General features: G+C 44.8%; 1 protein-coding gene across 1 annotated transcript in view; it reads right to left on the bottom strand.

Annotated features, from left to right (window-relative positions):
- MATCAP2 (microtubule associated tyrosine carboxypeptidase 2) overlaps positions 1-26,825 on the bottom strand; it is a 67,773-nt gene that overhangs the window by 37,262 nt on the left and 3,686 nt on the right. Inside the window, exon 2 of the mRNA XM_063113949.1 lies at positions 23,580-23,649. Within this exon, the coding sequence (XP_062970019.1) occupies positions 23,580-23,649 (70 nt within the window). The remainder of the gene's footprint in view (positions 1-23,579; positions 23,650-26,825) is intronic.

The following is a 26,825-nucleotide window of genomic DNA, read 5'->3' on the forward strand; positions in this document are numbered from 1 at the left end:
TCTCAGGCTGGAGTTAAGATCCCCGTACCAGTCACCTTTTAGAAAATAAAATAAAATAAAAAAATAAAATTGATGTTCAGTGTATTCACAAGTAGGTGAATATACTGAAGTTACCAACACAATGAAAGCTTAATAGGTATCTAGAACAGGAGAAAAGGATACCACCAGAATTCCTGGCTTCCATTCTCAGCTCTTTCAATGACCTCTCTGTAATATTAGCCTAATCACTAAACCCATCATTGCCTCCTGTTCCTCATCTAAAAGAATGGGGGAGAATGGACACTGCTCACAAAACACAGTGTTTCACAACTGTGAATAGGTGAGATTTCACAGTATTTATGAAGTCCCTAGCTCAAAGAAAGATCATTAGAAACAAAGCCTGGTGGAAAACTTTACTCAATCAATTTTGACCTACAAAATGGCAGTTTCATATGGTTCACTAATACTTATGAAACCTAAGAACCTGGGATAATTTTACACGGCAGAACAAGAGGTTACTTGATTACAAACAGAAGAAAGGACAAAAGATAACAAATCTACAGACAAGATAAACACTTTGATTTTATCAAGCATTTCATCACTTAAAACTCAAATGATATAGCATCTATCAACAGTAGAAAGGATGAATAAATTGTGATATATTCATACAACAGAATATTACATGGCAATGAAAAAAACAAACTGAAGCTGCAAGCAACAATATGAATGATTCTCAGACAATGTTGAGCAAACACAGCCAGATCAAGAGTATATACCGTATGATTCCATCTAAATGTAGCTCAGAAACAACAAAGCTAATTTACGCCATTAGAGGTCAGAATAGCAGTTACCATTGAAGGAAGGGTCATAGCCTGGGAGGAGGCACCAGAGAGCCCACTAGATGCTGGAAATGTTCCATGTCTTGTTCTGGGAAATGGTTACATATGCACAAATTCATCAGCCTTCACATTTAAGACTTGAGTACTTTACTGTACATAAGATATAACTTAATTAAGTGGAATATAAAAAAATCAGTATCGTTAAAAACATATTTGTTGCCCAATTTGTCTACATTATAAGCGATAATTTGTTAACTATAATATCTTTAAATTCAACAGCACCCAATGTAGTTTATCTTTTGTGAGAAAAAGATATGAAAGGCACGCCTAATGTCATTCGGGAACTGAGAAAGTTGATGGTACGTAAAAATTTCACAGTCGCAGTTACGGGCACTTCAGTGTTACTCTATAAGTAACAATCTTTTAATGTATGTGACACTGTTTTTAGGTCAGAAACTGTTGTGTGTATGTGTCATTTTTATAGTTAAAAATATTTTACAGTTAAAAATAAAAATATTTTACAGTTAAAATCAGGGTATTCTAGACACCTTTGATGATGATGGTTGTGATAAAAGCAAGCATTATACATGAATTAAAACGATAGTGAACATGCCAGGAACAAAATTTCCCATGACTTTCCACTCAGGATGGGACAAAACTCCTAACCATGGCCTATGGGGTCACTCACGGTCAGATCCCTCTGCCTCTGCAGCCTCATCTCGCACAATGTTCCCCCTTGACCTCTCCACTCCAGCCCACTCTGTCAATCCCTCATACTCACCACTTTTTCTCCACTCTTCATATACTGCTCCCTGTGCATGGAGAGCCCTTCCATGCCCCTCTTTTATACATTAATACCACCTACCAATCCTTCAGTTCAAATAGCACTTTGTCAGGAGGCTTCCTCTGACCTCTTCATTCTAGACCCTCCTAACACCTTATACCTCCCCTTTGAAGTACTACCTGTCGTAATTGCAGGTTTACATTTGTTGTACGATGGCCTTCCCCATTAATGAAATTATAAGCTCTATTACAGCATACATGTGTGATTGTTTTTGTTCATCCACTGCCCTCCTTATGAAAGGGTGGCTAGAGAGGTAGCCAAAGGAAGAGAATATTTGAGAAGAGAGAAAAGGTAGAGGACTTGATTGCTTGAAGGTTGAGGAAAAAAGTCATCCCAGGAAGTCATAAGAAAATGAAACAATTAGCGAGGATGAAGACAAGTTTTAATGGCAGGTGCCTACTCCTTGTTGGACAAAACAGAGCTATGTGCCTGGGTGTATTCATCCTGTACAGCCAAACACTAGCCATAAGACTTTTGTCTCCAGTATTTTTAAACATTTACCTTTGTTACAAAGGAACTCCGTTTCCAAATGACTCATTAATCACTTCTTAGGTCACATACAAAATAAAGCCAGTGGAGAAAAAAAGAAAAAAAAAATAGGGGAAAAAAGATAAATGAAGCCAGTGGGTAATCATGAATTAAAATAATCTCATATTTTATAGTTCTGACAGCATTTTGTTACTCCATGTATGAGCTAGATGTCTTCTTTTCTATTTTGAAAACAAATTTATATTCAAGTAAAATATGGTTTTCCAGGCAAAAATTATTATCTACACACTTGCCTGTGATAAAAACTTAAAAATCAACACTTTAACTATCAGATAATATCCATGTTACATTTAACATTGATATTAAATGAGACCATGATGTTGGATTTTGTGGCTCTAATCAGTGAAGTGTCATTGCAACAGAGTGCTGATTTTCCTGATGTTGAGAACATGGGCTTTGGAATGGAGCTCGCCTGGTTTGAATCTTGGCTCTATTAGTAGCTGTGACCTTAACCAAGTTACTTAACTTCTTTGTGCTGTAGTTTCCTTATCTGTAAAAAGGGATAATAATAATACATACTTCATATTTTTGGTATGGGAATTTTATTTATTTTTAGTTTTTTCTTAGACTTTATTTTTACAGTAGTTTTAGGTTTTCAGAGAAATTGAGCAGAAAGTCCAGAGAATTCCCATATGCTTCCTACACACACAGTTTCTCCTATTATTAACATGTTACATTAGTGTGGTACATGTTACAGTTATGAACCAATATTGATCTATTATTAGTAACTCAATTTTGTATTAAGGTTCCCTCACTGTGTTGTACAGTTCCATGGGTTTTGCCAAATGCATAATTGTAGAGGATTCAGAAAGCAAATGTACTTCACAGGGCCTGGTTTTCCAAAGCCTTGCTGGAGGGAAAAGGGATGTTTACTAAATCAAGTCTTTGTTAGTGGATCACTTAATTGCCTAACAGAATGTAATCTGACTTGTTTTTACTGAATGTTACCAGCTTCTATTGTTAAAACTGGTAAAACTGTACTTAGCAAAACCCCACCTATGTCTCTCCCTGTAACTTCTTGGTCTGGAGAATAAATGCAGGAAGAGAACCCCAATTCAGGGTTAATTTCCCAAATGTAAGGATGTCTCACACTTGAGGGTCCTGGGATATTAAGCCCTTTCTGGGGCTTCTCACTGCTCAAAAGAGATGGGCTTTGAGTAATCTTTGGCGGCTCCATCACCCAGGAGAAAAGAGGTGACAAATCCATGGGAGGCAAAGCAACACATAATGTCATGTATTCACCATTACAGTATCATACAAAATAGTTTCACCACCCTAAAAAATCCTCTGTAAGCCACCTATTCATCCTTCCCCCCTGAAACCCTGTCAACCACTGATTGGTGTGAGGATTTTAAAAGTTAATATATATGAAGGGCTGAAAACAGTGTTGGCTTGTAGTAAGCAGCCTTAGCTATTATGTGGAATATACTAAAAAGTACATGTACTTCACAGGGCCTGGTTTTCCAAAGTCTTGCAGTTTCAAATATTGACCTTGCAAGGACAGGAAATTTTCCTCAGGCTATAAGTCTCTGGTGTAAGATAAAGAATTGTGGCACAGCAGGTTGCTGGCTCAAAGACAGACTAATTACTGATTGTTATGTAAAGATACTGAGAAATTGCTGTAAGAAGGAATGTTTGCTAAGATCAAGCTTGTGTTGATAAGACCACTTAATTGCCTTACTGGAATGTCATCTGGCTTGTTTCACTGAAAAGTTACCAGCCTATATTGTTAAACTATAACCCCACCTTTGTTCTCTTCCTGTAACTTCCTGGTCTGGAAAATAAATGCAGGAAGAGAGCCCCTATTCGGTGTTAATTTTCCCAAGGAAGGGATCCCTCTTGCTGGAGGGTCCTGGGAAAGTTAACCACTTTGGGGCTTCTCACTGCTTAGTAGAGATGGGCTTTGAGTAATCCTTTGCATCTCCGTTACCCAGCGGAAGTAGGGTGACAAATCTGTGAGAGGCAAAGCAACACAAAGGAACACTATTATTATTATATTCAATATTCGGCTTCCCATGAATATAATAGAAACACCCCATGGGATAATGTAAATGGGAAAATATTTAGAATTATTAAATCTGGATTTCCAAGGTAAATTTAATATTAATATAAATTAATTGTACACTTGAGAATCAACTTTTAGTGGCTTTAGAATAAACTATCTTCTTCAAAAGGCTCTAAGAAATTAAAAAACCTTTTCTGATTTGATTCCATTTTCAAACAGCATATATAGCACATACATCTTTCCTATTTCATTTTACTCCTCCAATGAGCAGTTCCACTAGGATGTTACATTTAGATGATATTAAATCATGACTAATAAGTCAAAAATAGGTAAGACATTACATAGCAAGTGATTTCAGAAATAATTAATTGCTTTATCCTGAAATATAGAACAACCTGTTTGTTCTATATTTATAGCTATTTTAAAGCTAAAGAAAATGAACACATTTCCATGAATTGTTACCACTAGCAATCAAGTTCTTCTGCTAACCAGGAGAACATGGGCACCTTAGATATCAATGAATAGTGAGGAAGCAGCCAGAGAAGAGGAGGGCATGTTTCCAGCTAAATTCTCTTCATAAAGCTTCTGGTTGCCCAAATTGGGTTTTCCGATATTTCAGTGAGATGCTGGGCATGGGGCTCTAGAATTATTTTAATTGGTCGAGTACTATATGAAAGAAATGGAAAAACTATTTTGAAAAATGATCTGGTCAGTTATTTTTAAAAGGACTAAATTTGAGGCTTAAATGGTCTTGAATGGCTATTCGAATGTTACTGTACTATAGAAATTCACTGCCAAATTACCTATCTCAAGGCATGCAACACACAGAGTTGGGTTGATAAGTGCACTACCACTAAATTATAGGAAAGAAATTGAGGCAAGAGGAGTGGGTCTACTATTTTATAAAGTATCTCTCCTTAAACTTCCAACTTTGCATATTGAAATATCAGGAGATCCACTTTGTACTGCTGATGAATTGATCAGAATCCCCACTTTCCAATACTAATATTTTAATTGTATTCTCTCTCTGCAATGATTGTTATGCTTTAGGGTACTGATTTTAACCAATGAGATTTCTAAATCTAGGACTGGCCAGTTAGCTCAGCTGGTTAGAGCACACACTTAGAACACCAAGATCACGGACCAGTTCATAACCCTATACTAGCCAGCCGCCAAAAAAAAAAAAAAAAAAAAAAAAAAAAATCTAAATCTAATAACCTGAACTTTGACCGAATCTAACTATATTTTTCTCCAAGGCAGTGGTTCTCAAGGGGATGGGGAAATTTCCCCCCCAGGGAACATGTAGAAATGTCTGAACACATTTTTGGCTGTCACAACTGGGTGTGTGTGTGAAGCGGGAGAACAGCTCCCCACAACAAAGTATTTTGTCCAATGTTAACAGTGCTGAGGTTGAGAAACCTTGTTCCACGACAAAAACGATATTTTAAAGTAACTTTTGACATTTTCATTATGTTTTAAGATGAAAGAGTAGCATCTACATCAAATCACATTTTTATTTATTTATTTTATTTATTTTTAAATTTTATTCTAAGGATCCGAGCCTGTGGCCTTGGTGTTATCAGCACCGCACTCTCCTGAGTGAGCCACCGGCCAGCCCAAATCACATTTTAAAAAAAAATCTAATGCAGGGCCGAGCCCGTGGCGCACTCGGGAGAGTGCGGCGCTGGGAGCGCGGTGACGCTCCCAACACGGGTTCAGATCCTATATAGGAATGGCCGGTGCACTCACTGGCTGAGTGCTGGTCACGAAAAGGACAAAAAAAAAAAAAAAAAAAAATCTAATGCCAATTTAAGTTGCCTCTTAGATCTTAGATCCTGTAACTTAGACCTGTCAGCATAAATAAGAAGGAAAATTGCACCAATGTCATGACTGCACAAAATCAGCTCGTTTTTCTATAACACTGAAGATGAAATAAAATAGTATAAAATTAAGATCATAAATATTTCGGGGCCAGCCCGTGGCTCACTCAGGAGAGTGTGATGCTGATAACACCAAGGCCACAGGTTCGGATCCCATATAGGGATGGCCGGTTTGCTCACTGGGTGAGCGTGGTGCTGACAACACCAAGTCAAGGGTTAAGATCCCCTTACAGCTCATCTTTAAAAAAAAAAAAAAAGATCATAAATATTTTTACTGGAAACAAATTTAGTTTTTCAATGAAAAAGCTCACAGAAAAATGGTCTATTAAGTACTGCTATGCCTTTAGTTAAAATTTCTGACACTAGTTTGAGGATTAGGTATTTCCCTTTACTCTGTTCTTTGTCATGATACTAAACGAACCGTCTTGCAGAAATATTACATGCCAGGAAAATTGACTTGGAAATTATTCTAATATTATTTAAGGTATTTTTTAAATGGCTAATATGCTTATTTAGAAATAATAAAAGTCAAGAAAACTTTCAGACCTATGTTCTAAACACCCATGTTTCACGCTTGGCATAATGTGCACTATAAAGGGACTTATTAATAATATCAACTCGAAAAGTTCTGTTCAGGAATAAAAGCGTATACACAAATATGCACAGTCTAAACACTGAAATACAGAGATACGTTCCTTTGCTTAGCTCTGATTTTTTAGTAAACATTCTAGAAAATTAGCATGCCTGATCTGCCTAACACCCAACAGGCTTTGAAACAGGAGCTAACAGGATTTAGATCAAACGTTTGCAGGACCGACAATCGCTCTATCACAATTTGCTGCACTAGATTCCGCAGCACGTGCTTCCTGATAAGAAGTGACAAAAGGGAAAGAGACGATCTGCTCTCTTCCCTCCGCACGTTTCTCGCCAGCACCTACCGCGCGCCCCGCACGGTTCCGGGAGCGGGGTCGAGTCCCCGCACCGCGCACCGAGCCGACATCCCACCGTTACCGCGTCCCATCCCACCGTTACCCACCGTCACCGCGTCCCATCCCACCATTACACACCGTTACCCACCATTACCGCGTCCCATCCCACCGTTACCCACCGTTACCGCGTCCCATCCCAACGTTACCCACCGTCACCGCGTCCCATCCCACCGTTACCCACCGTCACCCACCGTTACCCAGCGTTACCCAGCGTTACCCACCGTTACCGCGTCCCATCACACCGTCACCCACCGTTACCCACCGTTACCCACCGTTACCCACCGTCACCGCGTCCCATCCCACCGTCACCCACCGTTACCCACCGTCACCGCGTCCCATCCCACCGTCACCCACCGTTACCCACCGTCACCGCGTCCCATCCCACCGTCACCCACCGTTACCCACCGTCACCGCGTCTCATCCCACCGTCACCCACCGTTACCGCGTCCCATCCCACCGTCACCCACCGTTACCCACCGTTACCGCGTCCCATCCCACCGTCACCCACCGTTACCCACCGTCACCGCGTCCCATCCCACCGTCACCCACCGTTACCCACCGTCACCGCGTCCCATCCCACCGTCACCCACCGTTACCCACCGTCACCACGTCCCATCCCACCGTCACCCACCGTTACCCACCGTCACCGCGTCCCATCCCACCGTTACCCACCGTTACCCACCGTTACCGCGTCCCATCCCACCGTTACCCACCGTCACCGCGTCCCATCCCACCGTCACCCACCGTTACCCACCGTTACCGCGTCCCATCCCACCGTTACCCACTGTTACCCACCGTTACCCACCGTTACCGCGTCCCATCCCACCGTTACCCACCGTTACCGCGTCCCATCCCACCGTCACCCACCGTTACCCACCGTTACCGCGTCCCATCCCACCGTTACCCACTGTTACCCACCGTTACCCACCGTTACCGCGTCCCATCCCACCGTCACCCACCGTTACCGCGTCCCATCCCACCGTCACCCACCGTTACCCACCGTCACCGCGTCCCATCCCACCGTCACCCACCGTTACCCACCGTCACCGCGTCCCATCCCACCGTCACCCACCGTTACCCACCGTTACCGCGTCCCATCCCACCGTCACCCACCGTTACCCACCGTTACCGCGTCCCATCCCACCGTTACCCACCGTTACCCACCGTTACCGCGTCCCATCCCACCGTCACCCACCGTTACCACGTCCCATCCCACCGTCACCCACCGTTACCCACCGTTACCGCGTCCCATCCCACCGTTACCCACCGTTACCGCGTCCCATCCCACCGTCACCCACCGTTACCACGTCCCATCCCACCGTCACCCACCGTCACCCACCGTTACCCACCGTCACCCACCGTTACCCACCGTTACCGCGTCCCATCCCACCGTTACCCACCGTCACCGCGTCCCATCCCACCGTCACCCACCGTTACCCACCGTCACCGCGTCCCATCCCACCGTCACCCACCGTTACCCACCGTCACCACGTCCCATCCCACCGTCACCCACCGTTACCCACCGTTACCGCGTCCCATCCCACCGTTACCCACCGTTACCCACCGTTACCGCGTCCCATCCCACCGTCACCCACTGTTACCACGTCCCATCCCACCGTCACCCACCGTTACCCACCGTTACCGCGTCCCATCCCACCGTTACCCACCGTTACCCACCGTTACCCACCGTTACCGCGTCCCATCCCACCGTTACCCACCGTCACCGCGTCCCATCCCACCGTCACCCACCGTTACCCACCGTCACCGCGTCCCATCCCACCGTCACCGCGTCCCATCCCACCGTCACCCACTGTTACTCACCATCACCGCGTCCCATCCCACCGTTACCCACCGTCACCACGTCCCATCCTACCGTCACCCACCGTTACCCACCGTCACCGCGTCCCATCCCACCGTCACCCACCGTTACCCACCGTCACCGCGTCCCATCCCACCGTCACCCACCGTTACCCACCGTCACCGCGTCCCATCCCACCGTCACCCACGGTTACCCACCGTCACCGCGTCCCATCCCACCGTCACCCACCGTTACCCACCGTCACCGCGTCCCATCCCACCGTCACCCACCGTTACCCACCGTCACCGCGTCCCATCCCACCGTCACCCACCGTTACCCACCGTTACCGCGTCCCATCCCACCGTCACCCACCGTTACCCACTGTCACCGCGTCCCATCCCACCGTCACCCACCGTTACCCACCGTCACCGCGTCCCATCCCACCGTTACCCACCGTTACCCACCGTTACCGCGTCCCATCCCACCGTCACCCACCGTTACCCACCGTCACCGCGTCCCATCCCACCGTCACCCACCGTTACCCACCGTCACCGCGTCCCATCCCACCGTTACCCACCGTTACCCACCGTCACCGCGTCCCATCCCACCGTCACCCACCGTTACCCACCGTCACCGCGTCTCATCCCACCGTCACCCACCGTTACCGCGTCCCATCCCACCGTCACCCACCGTTACCCACCGTTACCGCGTCCCATCCCACCGTCACCCACCGTTACCCACCGTCACCGCGTCCCATCCCACCGTCACCCACCGTTACCCACCGTCACCGCGTCCCATCCCACCGTCACCCACCGTTACCCACCGTCACCACGTCCCATCCCACCGTCACCCACCGTTACCCACCGTCACCGCGTCCCATCCCACCGTCACCCACCGTTACCCACCGTTACCGCGTCCCATCCCACCGTTACCCACCGTCACCGCGTCCCATCCCACCGTCACCCACCGTTACCCACCGTTACCGCGTCCCATCCCACCGTTACCCACTGTTACCCACCGTTACCCACCGTTACCGCGTCCCATCCCACCGTTACCCACCGTTACCGCGTCCCATCCCACCGTCACCCACCGTTACCCACCGTTACCGCGTCCCATCCCACCGTTACCCACTGTTACCCACCGTTACCCACCGTTACCGCGTCCCATCCCACCGTCACCCACCGTTACCGCGTCCCATCCCACCGTCACCCACCGTTACCCACCGTCACCGCGTCCCATCCCACCGTCACCCACCGTTACCCACCGTTACCGCGTCCCATCCCACCGTTACCCACTGTTACCCACCGTTACCCACCGTTACCGCGTCCCATCCCACCGTTACCCACCGTTACCGCGTCCCATCCCACCGTCACCCACCGTTACCCACCGTTACCGCGTCCCATCCCACCGTCACCCACCGTTACCCACCGTCACCGCGTCCCATCCCACCGTCACCCACCGTTACCCACCGTCACCACGTCCCATCCCACCGTCACCCACCGTTACCCACCGTTACCGCGTCCCATCCCACCGTTACCCACCGTTACCCACCGTTACCGCGTCCCATCCCACCGTCACCCACCGTTACCACGTCCCATCCCACCGTCACCCACCGTTACCCACCGTTACCGCGTCCCATCCCACCGTTACCCACCGTTACCGCGTCCCATCCCACCGTCACCCACCGTTACCACGTCCCATCCCACCGTCACCCACCGTCACCCACCGTTACCCACCGTCACCCACCGTTACCCACCGTTACCGCGTCCCATCCCACCGTTACCCACCGTCACCGCGTCCCATCCCACCGTCACCCACCGTTACCCACCGTCACCGCGTCCCATCCCACCGTCACCCACCGTTACCCACCGTCACCACGTCCCATCCCACCGTCACCCACCGTTACCCACCGTTACCGCGTCCCATCCCACCGTTACCCACCGTTACCCACCGTTACCGCGTCCCATCCCACCGTCACCCACCGTTACCACGTCCCATCCCACCGTCACCCACCGTTACCCACCGTTACCGCGTCCCATCCCACCGTTACCCACCGTTACCCACCGTTACCCACCGTTACCGCGTCCCATCCCACCGTTACCCACCGTCACCGCGTCCCATCCCACCGTCACCCACCGTTACCCACCGTCACCGCGTCCCATCCCACCGTCACCGCGTCCCATCCCACCGTCACCCACTGTTACTCACCATCACCGCGTCCCATCCCACCGTTACCCACCGTCACCACGTCCCATCCTACCGTCACCCACCGTTACCCACCGTCACCGCGTCCCATCCCACCGTCACCCACCGTTACCCACCGTCACCGCGTCCCATCCCACCGTCACCCACCGTTACCCACCGTCACCGCGTCCCATCCCACCGTCACCCACCGTTACCCACCGTCACCGCGTCCCATCCCACCGTCACCCACGGTTACCCACCGTCACCGCGTCCCATCCCACCGTCACCCACCGTTACCCACCGTCACCGCGTCCCATCCCACCGTCACCCACCGTTACCCACCGTTACCGCGTCCCATCCCACCGTCACCCACCGTTACCCACCGTCACCGCGTCCCATCCCACCGTCACCCACCGTTACCCACCGTCACCGCGTCCCATCCCACCGTCACCCACCGTTACCCACCGTCACCGCGTCCCATCCCACCGTCACCCACCGTTACCCACCGTCACCGCGTCCCATCCCACCGTCACCCACCGTTACCCACCGTCACCGCGTCCCATCCCACCGTCACCCACCGTTACCCACCGTCACCGCGTCCCATCCCACCGTCACCCACCGTTACCCACCGTCACCGCGTCCCATCCCACCGTCACCCACCGTTACCCACCGTCACCGCGTCCCATCCCACCGTCACCCACCGTTACCCACCGTTACCGCGTCCCATCCCACCGTCACCCACCGTTACCCACCGTTACCGCGTCCCATCCCACCGTCACCCACCGTTACCACGTCCCATCCCACCGTCACCCACCGTTACCCACCGTTACCGCGTCCCATCCCACCGTTACCCACCGTTACCCACCGTTACCCACCGTTACCGCGTCCCATCCCACCGTTACCCACCGTCACCGCGTCCCATCCCACCGTCACCCACCGTTACCCACCGTCACCGCGTCCCATCCCACCGTCACCCACCGTTACCCACCGTCACCGCGTCCCATCCCACCGTCACCCACGGTTACCCACCGTCACCGCGTCCCATCCCACCGTCACCCACCGTCACCGCGTCCCATCCCACCGTCACCCACCGTTACCCACCGTCACCGCGTCCCATCCCACCGTCACCCACCGTTACCCACCGTCACCGCGTCCCATCCCACCGTCACCCACCGTTACCCACCGTTACCGCGTCCCATCCCACCGTCACCCACCGTTACCCACCGTCACCGCGTCCCATCCCACCGTTACCCACCGTGACCCACCGTCACCGCGTCCCATCCCACCGTCACCCACTGTTACCCACCATCACCGCGTCCCATCCCACCGTTACCCACCGTTACCACGTCCCATCCCACCGTCACCCACTGTTACGGCGCCGGGGCCAGCCCCCGCCCGCACTCACCCGTCACGCGAATGGACTCCAACATCGTCCCGCCGAGGCCGCGGGCAGCGCGCTCTGAGGCCGCGGGGGGCGAGGGCCGGGCGGGAGCCGGCCGCCTCTAGCCTCCGGCCTGACCTCAGGGGCGTGGGCGGGCCGGGAGGTCGCTCTCTCGGTGACCAGAGGCAGTATGAGGTGGCTAAGGGCGGACGAACGAACACTTGCGGACACTGGGCTGCACGCCGCGCTCCCCTCAGACCGCAGCTACCGGAAGGTGCGCCCAGCAGCGCTTAGAACCCGCCGCTGTGACGTGACCGCTCCCCCGTTGCTAGGAAACGCTCCCCACCGTCCGCGCGAGCTGCGCTTCACAGAGCCTGCGCGCCGCTTGGGGCGCTCGTGCGACGGAGGCCCGGCTAGCAGAGGAACTACAACTCCCGGCGTGCACAGCGCAGCCCCGCGCCTCGGGGCTTGTGGGCCCAGCGCCGCTACCCGCCTGGGTCCCAGGCCAGTCGGATGCGAGCGTTTACATTTACTATCTCAGAGACGTTTGTGAGCTGTGTGGTAGCTTCACATGAAGGTAGGGGTGGTGTGACCCTCAGCCCTAGCTGCGAACTGCAAAGCCAGTATCCTCCTCCCTTTACAATTAACCTACAAAGTGCGGGAAAGCTAGAAGAGCTTTAGGCTTAGCTGGTAGGAATGAAAGTGCATTCGCTCCCTGTATGGACCAGACCCCTCTCCACACCCCCCCGGAAAAAAAAAAAAAAAAAGAATGAAGGTGCCGGAGGCTCAAGTACATTTACCAGTATTTACCAGTTGACAGTACCCAGCATAGGATTAATACTAAAATGCAAATTTTAACTTGTGTTTGTGCAAGTGACAGGAGCTGAGTGTCATTTTCCAGTGTTTCATTTCACTTTAGCAAATGTGAAAATTTAATCTTTTACAATAACCGTGGGAAATGTAGAGACTACATCATTCAACAGACATGTTTTGAGAGCCTAATGGATGCAAGGTTCTGAGCCAGGCTTTGAGGACATCAAGGGAAATGAAATAAGCCTCGCGGATATCACAGCCTAGGAGGATAGTGTTGGCACCGTCAGTCTTCAGAGAGCCACATTTTTCTCTTCACCTTTCCTCAAGATTGATGTAGAACACGGAAATAATCGGGATGTGTTTTCAAACGCAGGAACAAAAGAAACTTGGATGTCAGGAGCACCGTACTCTGAAAATGAGAGAACTTGTGAGAAAGTCTTTTTCATCACTTAGGAGAAAACAGTGGAAATCTAACTGCATCACAGATAGTGGATAACCTCACACCCTATTCTGTCAGAAAATCCTGTGAATACTATCCTCAGAATACATCCAGAATCCAGACACTTGCTACCACTCTGGTTCAAGCCACCATCATCTTTTGTCTGGGTGATGGCTAGCGCCTCCTAGATGAACGCCCTATTCCCACCTTTACCCTCTTTCACTCTATTCTCAAACTCAGTGGCCAGAATGATCCCGTTAAAAAGTCAGACCCCATCACACCTCTGCTCAAAACCCTTCAGTGGCTTCCTTCCTCACCTGTGAAGTCCTTTATGACCTAGCCTCGAGTCCTCTCCCTGATCTCATCTTCCACTAGTCTCCCCGCCCCTTCTCCTAGGGACACACTGGCCTCCTTGATACTCCTCAACTATCCAGGCACCGTTTCACCTCAAGGCCTTTGCAATTTGGGATTCTCCCTGCCTGGAATGCTCTTCTCCCAGATATCCACAAGACTAGCTCCCTCACTTCCTTTGCGACTTAATCCAAACATCACCTCTCTGTGAGGCCTTTCCTCGCCCCTCTACTTAAAATTCCACTCCTTTCTCATACTTCCCTATCCCCTTTCTCTGCTTTACTTTTTTTCCTTAGTACTTAACATCATCTAATTTATTATACAGTCTACTGATTTATTTTGATTATTGTCTGTTTCCATCCCTAGAATAAAATTTCCACAAATGCAGTGATTTTTGTTTGTCACTGCTGTATTCCCAGCATCGAGAATAGTGCCTCGCACATGGCAGGTACTCAATAAATACTTGTGAATTAGTGAATAAGTAGACAATATAGAGTATATGCATATTCAATGATAACTCAAAGAAAATAGAAAAGAGACTGTAAATGAAGAACAAATCTGCTTTGGGTTAAAGCACTTGCTATAGTAACAAGCAATGAATCTTTTGCATTTATAAGAGCAGTTATTCCTGCAACATATGTCCTAAGGAAAAAGGCCGTAAAAGAACCATGCTGTTAGCTTCTTTATATACCTTAAATTCTGAAACTTGTTTTCCAAGTTTGCTATAAATTCATCTATTACCGCTGTAATTTTCTAGTTTTTAAAGTCACTGCAGTGTAAGAGCTATTTCTCAAAAATGAAGGCCTCCTGAAAGGTGTTACCAAGTCATATGCTCAGTGTCTGTGCAAAGAGTTTACTCTGAAAGCTTTTACTAAAGCATACTTAATCATATTGACCATTTTCATTTTATGTATATATATTCATAGCCTAGCCTGTGCAGGGATCTGAACCTTTAGCCATGGTGTTACCAACACTATATTCTAACCAACTGAGCTAACCAGCCAGCTCATTTTCATTATATTTTGAAGTAACTGAGATGTGTATTGTTTTAGTCATTCCATGGGTATTTATTTACATACAAGATGTTACAGGGAACCCTGAGCATTTTCCAGTTGTTAAATCTTTCCTTTTTTTCCATTTGAGAAACCGTTTTAGAAATTTAATGCTTGACTGTCTTAATAGCAAACTTTGGCTCCTACAACTTAGCTTGCCTGCTTCCTGCACCCGCCTTTTCCATGTGCTAATAGGAGACAACAACAGTCTCACACCACCCTAAGGTCTGGATGCAAATTAGTTTCCAGAGCTGACCAATGGACTGTGTCCCATAATCAGCCAACACAAATTAGCAGGACTGCATCCCTCATTTACATAGGAAGACCTGAATGGAAACTTGGGTGGGAAGTCAGGCCGGGAATTTTGGCTATATAAGATTGCCTCTTTCCTTTGTTCTGGGAGAAACTGGTCTAGGAGTCTTCACTCCCCAGTGCTCTCCTTGCTTGCAAGCAAATAGGTGCTGTAACACTGAACAAAGAACTGTAACACCAAATAAAAAGCTGTAAAACTGCAACGCTGATGCTGGTCTTGGGTTCCTCTGAGCGATTGCCCCTCCAACAAAGGCACTGGGCTTGGTGTTTTTACAATACATTAAAAAACATAGTACAAAGGTTTGAATCCCCATACCAGCCAGGTGCCAAAAAACAAAAACAAAAAACCATGATACCTATCCTCAAAGAAGTTATTGACTACTAGAGACGATTTAATATATATATACATACACATACATAATACGAGGGTATTTTGAAAAGTTTGTAAAAAACAGAATTAAATGTAATACGAATCTTTCCATGAACTTTTTGAAGACACCTTCATACACATATCGGTATACATATACACACAGATCAGTATGTATATATGCACATATACACATATATACATATATATACAAGTTAGAAAATGATGTACATTAAAGTTATACCTCTATACCAGCCAGCTGCCAAAAATAAAGATAAAAACAATTATTTTTTAAAAATAAATAACGATATACCTCCCTTTTCAACATTTCATTAAACTTAAGCATTCTAAAAATAAATAAATTTGTTCCCTCTGTAGTTAGCCCATCTAGAATTTTGTTTTGTTTTTTTTTTTTTTTGGTCTTTTTCGTGACTGGTACTCAGCCAGTGAGTGCACTGGCCATTACCTATATAGGATCCGAACCCGCGGCGGGAGCGCTCCCAGCGCTGCACTCTCCCGAGTGTGCCACAGGCTCGGCCCAGCCCATCTAGAGTATTATTTCATTCTTTACTTTTATAATCATTTTTATGTTCACCCGACCAATATTTTCTTGTAAATCATTTTAATTTCTAAATATCTTTAATGATAAGTACCATATACAGGTATATATATATATGTAATAAAAAAATATATATATATGTATTTTTTTCAAAAGATGACTAGTAAGGAGATCTTAACCCTTGACCTGGTGTTGTCAGCACCATGCTCTCCCAAGTGAGCTAACTGGCCTTCCCTATATGGGATCCAAACCCGTGGCTTTGGTGTTATCAGCACCACACTCTCCCAAGTGAGCCACGGCCAGCCGGCCCAAAAAAATATTTTAAAAATATATTCTTCGAGTATTATTGAAGCACTCTTGATAACAAATTCATGAATACAAAGAGCTTATCTAATTTCTTATAAAACCAGTACTGTGATCAGCTCCTTTTACTATTCCTGTCTATGCAATTATTCATCCTCATCAAGCTTTGTGCATCTGTTTGTTAATTATTGATTCATGCTATGCCTACTTAGTACTTCCATTGAGTGCAGCATCCACAGCTGTCCACTTGGCTGCTTTTGAGTCAGCATTGTTTTTACATATCCACCAGAACAATGAACAATTCCATCTTTCTGAGAAATTTTCCTTTATACCTGTTTCTATGTAAACCATTTATATCGAGACAAAATGATTGGCTATCAGTTATTACTCCATTTTCAAAGCACTGATTGCAAATTAAGAATTTATTAGAACTTCATTTAATAATTTACATTTACCTCTAAGGATGTTCCTCACCCGTTTTTAAAGTTTTACTAAACTTAGATTTTCCAATAATCACCAAGAATGGCATTGTATTTACCCTGCAATACAATCACTTTCCTTTTATGGTACACTAGCAGCAATGTACTGTGGGTCATTTTGATTTCTGGATGTCTGTAATGATCATTTCCAGTCAATTTTTAGTTTTAAGAAATCGTGGGAAAACAGGTATTTTGATAGAAATATTATTCATGTGTGGCGGGATTTTTGTGTTATGGGTAAAGAGCTTATTCTTTTTCTTATTTTGTTAGTAACTTTTGTTTAATTAACTACTTGTGTTAATCTGTATATTCCTTTTACATGCTACATAGCAGGACAGATGGTGTATATTGTTGACAAACATTTACTTCGTTTATTATTTATGAGTTTGTTGACAGAGTTTTGGTATAAAAAATGTTGGTTAAACCATCTCTGTAATAAGAGAGGATCATTTTCTTTTTCAGAAAAAAAAGGTCAGCGTCCTCCTGTTTAAAGACTCAGAAGAGGTTTCATCATTTACCTCGGTTGGTTGCACGAGGGAGCTAGTAAAGGCCAAGAAAGAGAAAGCGAGATGAAGAGGACTGGACAAGGCTGCTAACAAGTATTGCTTCTGGAAAGGTGAGTAAGTATTGTGTTTCACTTTCTACAGCAGAAGTTCATTTTGTGGAGAGCAGAGCAAGTACATATTATGTTTGAAACTGATAAAAAGTTCCATTTCTTAAGAAGAGGTTACTGTCTTAGTAACTAAAAATGAATTCGAACATTAAAATAATGTTTATTTACATTTAAGTTTCAGATGACAGTTTAAAAGAATGGGAGACAGAAGCTCCTAGAAAACACTTTTGACTTTTCTTCTTGTCCTGTTGAAAGCAATTTATAACATTCTGTGTTGCTGGAAACACATAAATTGAGGAAATTTAATCTGCAGCCTGCCGTTATAAAAGAAAGAGCAACTCTAGTCGCAATTCCCCAGATTCCAACAGATGTTAATGCAAGCCTCAGGGCAAGCTGTAAACAATGATCCTTGATGCATAAAAGAAAAAAAAATCCGGAAAATAGTTGGTAAAATTGGTTTTTCCTGGGCTTTTAAAAATTTTTTTTTCAGTGAAGTTTGAATGTTTTCAGAATGTCTATATTCAGGAGAATGAAAAGCATTAAGTGAAAGCCAAATAAATGAATACTTTGCGAAATTGCCTCTGCCTTTTCACCTCAATGAAAACAGTCAGAAGAGCACAGAAATCCTGGGAAACACTCTGTGACTTTTTTTTTTTTAATAGGATTTTTTGTGGTTGTAAATGATTAGGGGAGAAAGGATATTTTTTAATCAACTAAAGAAATATTGTTCTTAACTACATTTTGAAGAAACCAAGATGTGCATTAATTTACTCCTTTCACAGATCAAGTTCCTATTATATACAAGGCAAAAAGATGATGAAAAGACATGATACCTACCTACAAAGAACTTACTGTTAGTATGTACATACATATGGAAAAATGACGTACATGACATCAGTCAGTCCTTGAGCACATACAGGTACAACAGCGATGCTCTGGTGAGTAAATCAGAGTCCCAGATCTCTTGGAACCTATGTTGTAGTGGGAGAAATGAACATCAACTTAACAAATGATTTAATTTCAGGTACAGATAGGTGCTACCAAGTACAGTCAATCGGGGAAGTATTCTAGATAGTGACTTGGAGTAAAGGTAGAAAGACCTCTTTAAGGAAGTGACTTTTGATCTGAGACTTGAAGGATAAGAAAGAGTCAGCCATAGGAAATTCTGGGGGACGAGCATTGTAGGCAGAGAAAATTGCAAAGACAAAAAACCTTGGCGTGATCCTGGAACTACCTGAAGGTCAGTATGGTTGAAGTCCAGTAAGCTGAGGAAGCGTGGTAAGAGAAAAGCTCTGAGAGTTATGTAGGGGCCAGAGAAAAGAGTTTGGACTTTATTCTAAGTGCAATCAGAAGCCACGAGAGGATTTTAAACAGGGCAGTGACATAATGTGATTTATGTTTTTATTTTATTTTATCTTTGGGGCAACTGGCCAGTACAGGGATCAAACTCTGGGCCTTGCTGTTATCAGCACCATGCTCTAACCAACTGAGCAAACCAGCCAGCCCGATTTATGTTTTTAAAAGCTTGCATTGGCTTCTCTGAGGACAATGCATAAGAAGGTGAGAGTGGAAGGAGGAACAACAAATAAGAGGCTCTTGCAGTGGGCCAAGTGAGAGGGTAATGATGGCTTTGAGTATAATGGAAACTGTAGAAAGGGAGAGAAGTAGAAACCCAGGATATATTTTGGAAGCAGAGTCAACCAGTAAGTTGAGTATATGGGTGGAGCAGGAAGAGAGGAGGAAGAAATTAAACATGACTCCTAGAATTCTGGCTTGAGCAACCAGGTGGGTAGTTGAAATGAAGAAGATTGCAGAAGAACAGGTTTAGTGGGGAAATTTGATTTTGGATATGTTATGTTTAATATGCCAGTTGAAACCTAAGTCAAGATTTCAAATAGGCAGTTGGATATATGCGTTCAGAGCTCAGGGAAAAGATCAGGCTAGAGAAATAAATTTAGGAGCCATTACTATATAACTTGTTTCTGGTCATTTTATTTATTTATTTATTTTTGCTGCTGGCTGGTATGGTGATCTGAACCCTTGACCTTATGCATGGTGTCTGGCTAGGCTAAGGCCTGGAATCCTGCTCACAGCGCCAATTATCTAGCTCTCTATCCTGTTCGTGACACCAATAGTAAAGCTACTTGACCACGACTATGCCAATTGTTGGGCTCTTTTACCTGCTGGTAATCCTGCACCAACTGGGCTGATGGTTGAGCTCAGGCTGGGTCTGGAGCCCACAGACGCCTCAAGCCCATTCACAGACTGGGTCACAAACCCTTCACACGCCAGGCTGGGTCATCAGACCCTTTCATGCAGGTCTATGAGCTAGGTAACCGCCAAAAGGTCCTTTGAGCCACAGGTTGGAAAGCATGGCTGTGCTGGGCGGACGCCCGAGGCAGATGCCCACCCGCCTGCTTCACTAAAACTACTCCCTCTCTCTCTCTCACACAAGAATGGCAACAAAACTAAAAAGATACATTGGCAGCGTGAGCACTAACTCCACACAAACACACACACACACACACACACACACACACAATTTGCTTACAAAGGATGCTGAACCACACCCAACTGGACCTGAGGTGAGGGCCCTGACCAAACTATTCTATTTTCCCAACACTGAACCCTGGACCTTATGCATGGTATTTTTAAGTCAGTGGAACTGATGAGATCAGCTAAGTAATGTGTGTAGGCTGATGAGAGCACTCTGACTTTCTACTTAGAGTTCTCAGTCATTTATTTCTGGGGCAGCAGAAGAATAGCCAACAAGGTTTTATCTATCTACACCCGTACAGACAGAGTAATTTATATGCCTATATAAATATAACTATAGATGTGTGTGTGTGTGTGTGTGTGTGTGTGTGTGTGTGTGTGTGTGCGCGCGCACGCGCGCAACACCAAGGTCAAGGGTTCGGATCCCCATATCAGCCAGTCACCAAAAAATAAAAATAAAATAAAATAAAAATGTATGAGAGAATCTTTTAGGGGCTGGCTGGTCAGCTCACTCAGAGTGTGGTGTTATAACACCAAGGTAAAAAAAAAAAAATAATAATAATACAAAATTTTCCATGAACATTTTGAAGTATGTATGTATGTATATAAATATATATGTATTGTATGTATGTATATGTATACACATATGAGGGGTCTTGAAAATGTTTGTGGAAAGATTAATATTGCCTTTAATTCTATTTTTCCACAAGCTTTTTGAAGTACCCTTATATACATATGCATAAGTATGCATATATACATATATATAAGTGTGTGTGTGTATATGTATAGAGAGAAAGAGAGAGAGAGAGAGGATAAAGCCAATGTAGTAAAATGTTAACAAATCAGGAATCAGGGTTCTTCCTGTAATCTGCAAATCTTTGTTCCACTTTTTCTCTCTCTCCACGTGTATGTATGTAAACCTTCTGCAACTTTTCTGTAAGTCTGAAATCATGTCAAAATAAGTGGTGCAAATTGAGTACTAAGGTGGAAGGTGACTGGATTATGGACTAGGCAGGAAAGCTTGTAAGACATGATACTCAGATGCACTCATATTTATGTATTCAGAAGTGATGGGCAGGGCATTCTGACAGTGAGAGCAGGGTGAGAACCCCATGGAGGAGGCAAAGAGCAAGGTTGGTTCAGGGAATGGCAAGTGATTGAGTTCTGCTCTTTGAGCACTTTCCTTGGTGTCCAACTCTAAGTAAAGTGGATGGTAAGACCATTTGCAGAGAGCAAAGGAGTAGGATCAGAAATCTGATGGAGAACGTGACAGGGACTCAAATGGATAAGAATGAAAGAATTCTGAACAACATTAAAGGTCCAGTTTGTTGGGATAAATTTGAAATGTAATTGGCTCAATTTCTTGTCTTTTTCTGGGAATGCTCAGCAAGCCAGGAAAAACAGACAAAGAAGGTTTGAGATGGACATGTTAAATGCAGCAAGAAGGAAAAAGGGTCAAGTAGAATGGTATTGAAATGTTTTCCCTTGAGGTCTGGCTTGGTAAGGAGCAAGCGAAGCATAAAGGAGGCTGAGCAGTTTGGGGGAAAGAGACTCAGAAGGGCCAGTGGCAGGCTCTGGAAATCTTAAGACAAATCAGTCTTGTTTCCTTATCTACTATTTTAAGGGGTGGATTAGGTGATCTGTAAATTCTTTGCAAGCTCATATATATATATATATATTAAACTCATTTTTCTCTTGGCTTCCTTTTCAGAATAGATTGAGCTAGTTTGCATTTGTCCTCATAGAAAAGGGTAGGTTGGGAGGTCAGCGTTAATATCTGGGCATGGCTACAAAGCCTGTGCTATAGCATTTTTAAATTTGACCAAAAATTGGGAAAGGAAGGGGCCGAGCCCATGGCGCATTCGGGAGAGTGCGGCGCTGGGAGTGCAGCGACGCTCCCGCCGCGGGTTCGGATCCTATATAGGAATGGCCGGTGCACTCACTGGCTGAGTGACGGTCACGAAAAAGACAAAAAAAAAAAAAAAGTGGTTTAGTACAGTAGTGGTCATTTATTGGGCCGGCCCGTGGCTCACTCGGTAGAGTGCGGTGCTGATAACACCAAGGCCACGGGTTCGGATCCTATATAGGGATGGCCGGTTCGCTCACTGGCTGAGCGTGGTGCTGACAACACCAAGCCAAGGGTTGAGATCCCCTTACCGGTCATCTTTTTTTAAAAAAAAAAAAAAAAAATTGGGAAAGGAGAATGGACTGAATGTTAGGGTTGGGATGGGTGAGAGGCAGCTTATAGGTTTAGTATGAGAAAGCAGCAATGGAGAAGAGATAAGGATTTGAGATTAGATTCAGTTTGGGGGGTTGAAATCCTGGAAATGGAGTATTTCCAAGGGTTGACTGGAGTCTGAGCATGGTCATACATGTGGATGGATGCGTGGAAGAGAGGAGGTCATTGTAGTTGGATGGTTTGAGGACTGGGGAGGTCAGGGTGAAGGAGACTGTGGTCCCTGAGAACTGATTAGCAAACACTTCTTGAAGGCCTATTAAGTGCCAGGCCGTGGATGGGGCCGAGGAAGACTCGGATGATTTCAAACTGTGAGAAGTGGGGGAGAAAAGAGTGAAAGTGGATGTCATGAATTCTAGCATCTGGAGAGGTTCATGAGATAGTAGATGAAGCATGGCCTGGAAGTATGTGAGGGGAAATTTTTAAAGTATCTAGAAATTCACAAAATTCATGACAGATGTCAACGGAGTACAATGAACCTGGTACATTCTCTTGTATCAAATTTAAGGGGAAGATTTTACCTTTGATGTTCAATAAAGGGACTTTGATGTTTAAGAAACACTGGCTGCTGCTATTTGTAATATTTAAGAGCTTCTTTTCTTTAATATGAGATCACTAAAAAATAAAGTTTTGTGAAAATAGCTATAAGAAATCTAGGTATGGAAAAGTAAAATTATCAATATATAAATTATAGTGTGATAAGTACTTAAAATATTTCTTCTTCTTTATGAAAGGACTTACTGTGGTCCTTTAAACATGGATTCCTTTAATATCCTTATTAACCACTTAAGAATATAAAAAGGAGATTAAAGCTGTATGCATTTTGAGAATAGTCTATTGAATAAAGGAGATATGCTTGAAGTTGCACTGGTTTTTAGAAACAATACAATATGGTCAGAAAGCATGATATGTTTTCCCTCACTCAGAAATCTGAAACATTTTCATTGATTAAATCAGAAAAGAAAAAAATCTATGTGATACTATGAACCATTAATAGCAGAGATGGTAATAAATAAAGTAGCCCATTTCAATAACATGTAGATAACATCCTTTGATAGTTCTCATTCATTATAATAAATGTGTAAAAGAAGTGACCCTTCAGCCAGATAACTTGAGGTAGAGAACTTGAGTTTAATCTGTCTTGCCACTGCCTTATGGTTAGGTCTTGGCCTTTTCACTCCCTGTGAAAATAAGAATATTTATGTTATGGGCCGAGCCCGTGGCTCACTTGGGAGAGTGCGGCGCTGGGAGCGCGGCGATGCTCCCACCGCGGGTTCGGATCCTGTATAGGAATGGCCGGTGCACTCACTGGCTGAGTACCGGTCACGAAAAAGACAAAAAAAAAAAAAAAAAAAAAAAGAATATTTATGTTATTGTATTATTTTGTGAATTAAATGAGAATGTACGTGAATGTATTTTGAAAAATTAACTAAATATGTAGCATTTGGAGTGTCATTGAAGTCAGTGCTTTCAAATTTTTGTGGTTTTTAGCCCTATGTCTAAAAATTTTATCTGCAAAAGACATAATTATTATTTCCTTTGTTTGAAAGGAAGGAGAAAGTACTCTTTCTAGGGCTACCCTTAATCTCTGCTTTAGACCTTTTTTCTTATTTAAATAACTTGGGAAGCTGTGTTTTTATTTAAATAACCATGGAAGGCATTTTTGATGACTTGGGCCAATCACTTAGCCTTTTTGCATCTCAGTTTCCCCATTTCTATAATAGGAATAATAATTATTCTTACATTCACTCATCCAACAAATATCTACTACATTCATGTGCCCAGAAGGTTCTGGGTTACAGCTATAAACAAGACAAGTCCCTGCCCTTCCATAGCTTATACACTAGGAGGAAGAGCTAGATAGTAAACATAAATACGTACTAAAATAATGGCAGATAGTGGTAAATGCAATGAAGAAAATAAGTCAGAGTAGTGGATGGAAAGTGACTGGGGGTAGAGAAGAGGGGGCGGCCACCTAATCAGAGAGTCCTCTGAGGAAGCAGCACATGCGAGCTAAGATACAAATAATGAGGAGCAGACATGATAGATCTAGAGGGGGAGTATCCAGGCAGTGGAAAGTCCTTGAAGCAGGAAGGAATTTGATGTTTGTCATGACCAGAAAAAAGGCCTGAGGCTGGAGTCTAGTGGAAAAAAAAAAGGGGGGGGGGAAGTATTATAATTGGAGGATATTAGGTTATTAAGAGAGGCAGACAAGGTCCAGATAATGTAGAACCTTGTAGATATGATAAGGATCTTATTGGCTATTAATCTAATTGCAATGGAACATATAAACCAGCTCCAAATAAGGAATCGACACTGCGTGATTTACATTGTAAAAACAATCCCTCTCTATAAATTAATTGCTAAAACTAATAAGATAGTTTAATAGGTTTTTATAAACAATTATATTCCTATACATCACTAATAGGAAGTTTAAAACTATAATTAAAAAGATACCACTTATAAAGCAACAACAAAGATACATAGGAATAAAGTTAACAAAAGAGTTTAGTGATCTTTAGAAAAACATGTTATAAGACATTAAAGTAGGCCTAAATTAATAAAGATACACCATGCTCATGAAGGGAAAGCCTTGATATCACAAAGATGTCGATTGTCTCTGAATTAAGTGAGAAAATCAGTGCAATTCAAATAAAAAATCTCAAGAGGGTTTTTTTTCCTTTGCGGAGCTTGAGAATCTGTCCCTAAAATTCATGTGGAAGAAGAAGGGGACAAAATGAACCAAGTTGATATTCAATTTGTCTTACCAGATATCAACACTTATAATTAGGGCAGCGTGATGTTGGGAGAGCAATAGACAAATAGACCAGTAGAACAGGGTAAAGATCTCCAACATAGACCTACGTGTACATGAAAAGTTGATATATTGTAAAAGTGGCATTACAGGTCAGTTGGGAAAGGATGGATAATTTAATAATTGCTGCTAATGGTAATGAATGAGTCCTGTAGGAATCCCCTTCACCAACAGTCTGCATGTGAGAGGCCAACTTAGTTGGGGGAATCCCTGAGCCTTGTGGGTCCAAGTTCTCACCACTACAGGAGGGCCAATCACACCTGCCTGACAGAACTTAAAGAACTTAAAGGGCCGGGGTTTATATAGGTAAGTGTATCCAGGAGATGGGATGTAGAGTCTTTAAGCATCTACATTTATAAATTTCCCTCTTCTGTAATAACTTCTGCAATCTTGGGGAAAGAACAAGGATACAGACATCTTGTCTAGCTACTTCCTGCTGGACACGGTCATCAAATTCTAAAGAATCCCCATGCGGAATTTCTGAGCCTGCAAATGAATTTCTTCAAGGGTTACTGTATATCCCAACAAAATTGTACTGGATCCCCCCTTCTTATGCATTCATAGGTTCAGGGATATCCTTCCTGGCTACAAGCACACACAAAACCTGAAGGAGTGTTGCAGGGAACCCTGAGCATTTTCCAATTGTTAAACCTTTCCCTTTCTTTTCCGCTTGAGAAACCATTTTAGAAATTTTATGCTTGACTGTCTTCATAGCAACTGTGGCTCCTACAATTTAGCTTGCCTGCTTCCTGCACCCTCCTGTATCCACATGCTAATAGGAGACAACAGTCTCACACCACCCTAAGTTCTGGATGCAAATTAGGCTCCAGAGCTGACCAATGAACTGTGTCCCATAATCAGTCAACACAAATTAGCAGGACTGCATCCCTCATTTACATAGGAAGACCTGAATGGAAACTTGGGTGGGAAGTCAGGGTGGGAATTTGGGCTCTATAAGACTGCCTGTTACATTTGTTCAGGGAGACACTGGTCTAGGAGTCTTCACTCCCCAGTGCTCTCCTTGCTTGCAAGCAAATAGGTGCTGTAACACTGAAGAGCTGTAACACCAAATAAAGAGCTGTAAAACTGTAAAGCTGATGCTGGTCTTGGATTCCTCTGTGCCATCTCCCCACAACAGGAGCACAGGTAACAGTATTTCCTGAAGATGCTATTTGTAAGGCCACTCTTTGTATCCATGGATCCATTATCATCAAGTCACAAGGGGCCACTGGGGATCTCTTTCTGAACCTAGGGGTTGATTTTAGAGTGATATCATATGGAATATCATCAGAGCTCCCATTATCTGAAAATTGTTGGATTCCATTTTCATCCATCTGGTGGTGGCCACAGTGACCCAGGGGTCTCACATTGCAAGATGGTGGAAGCAGAGATCGCAGAGCCGAGGGAAACAGACTCTCTTCTTTTAAAACCCTCAGAACCACACCCCTGACCGCCATTTTTGATCCATTCACTACTGCACGTTCCTACAATCCAATCACCTCTTCAAGGATCCACCTTTCAATTATCATAATAGGATTTCCC

This window comes from Cynocephalus volans, chromosome 11 (assembly GCF_027409185.1).
Source record: "Cynocephalus volans isolate mCynVol1 chromosome 11, mCynVol1.pri, whole genome shotgun sequence".
Lineage (NCBI taxonomy): Eukaryota > Metazoa > Chordata > Mammalia > Dermoptera > Cynocephalidae > Cynocephalus > Cynocephalus volans.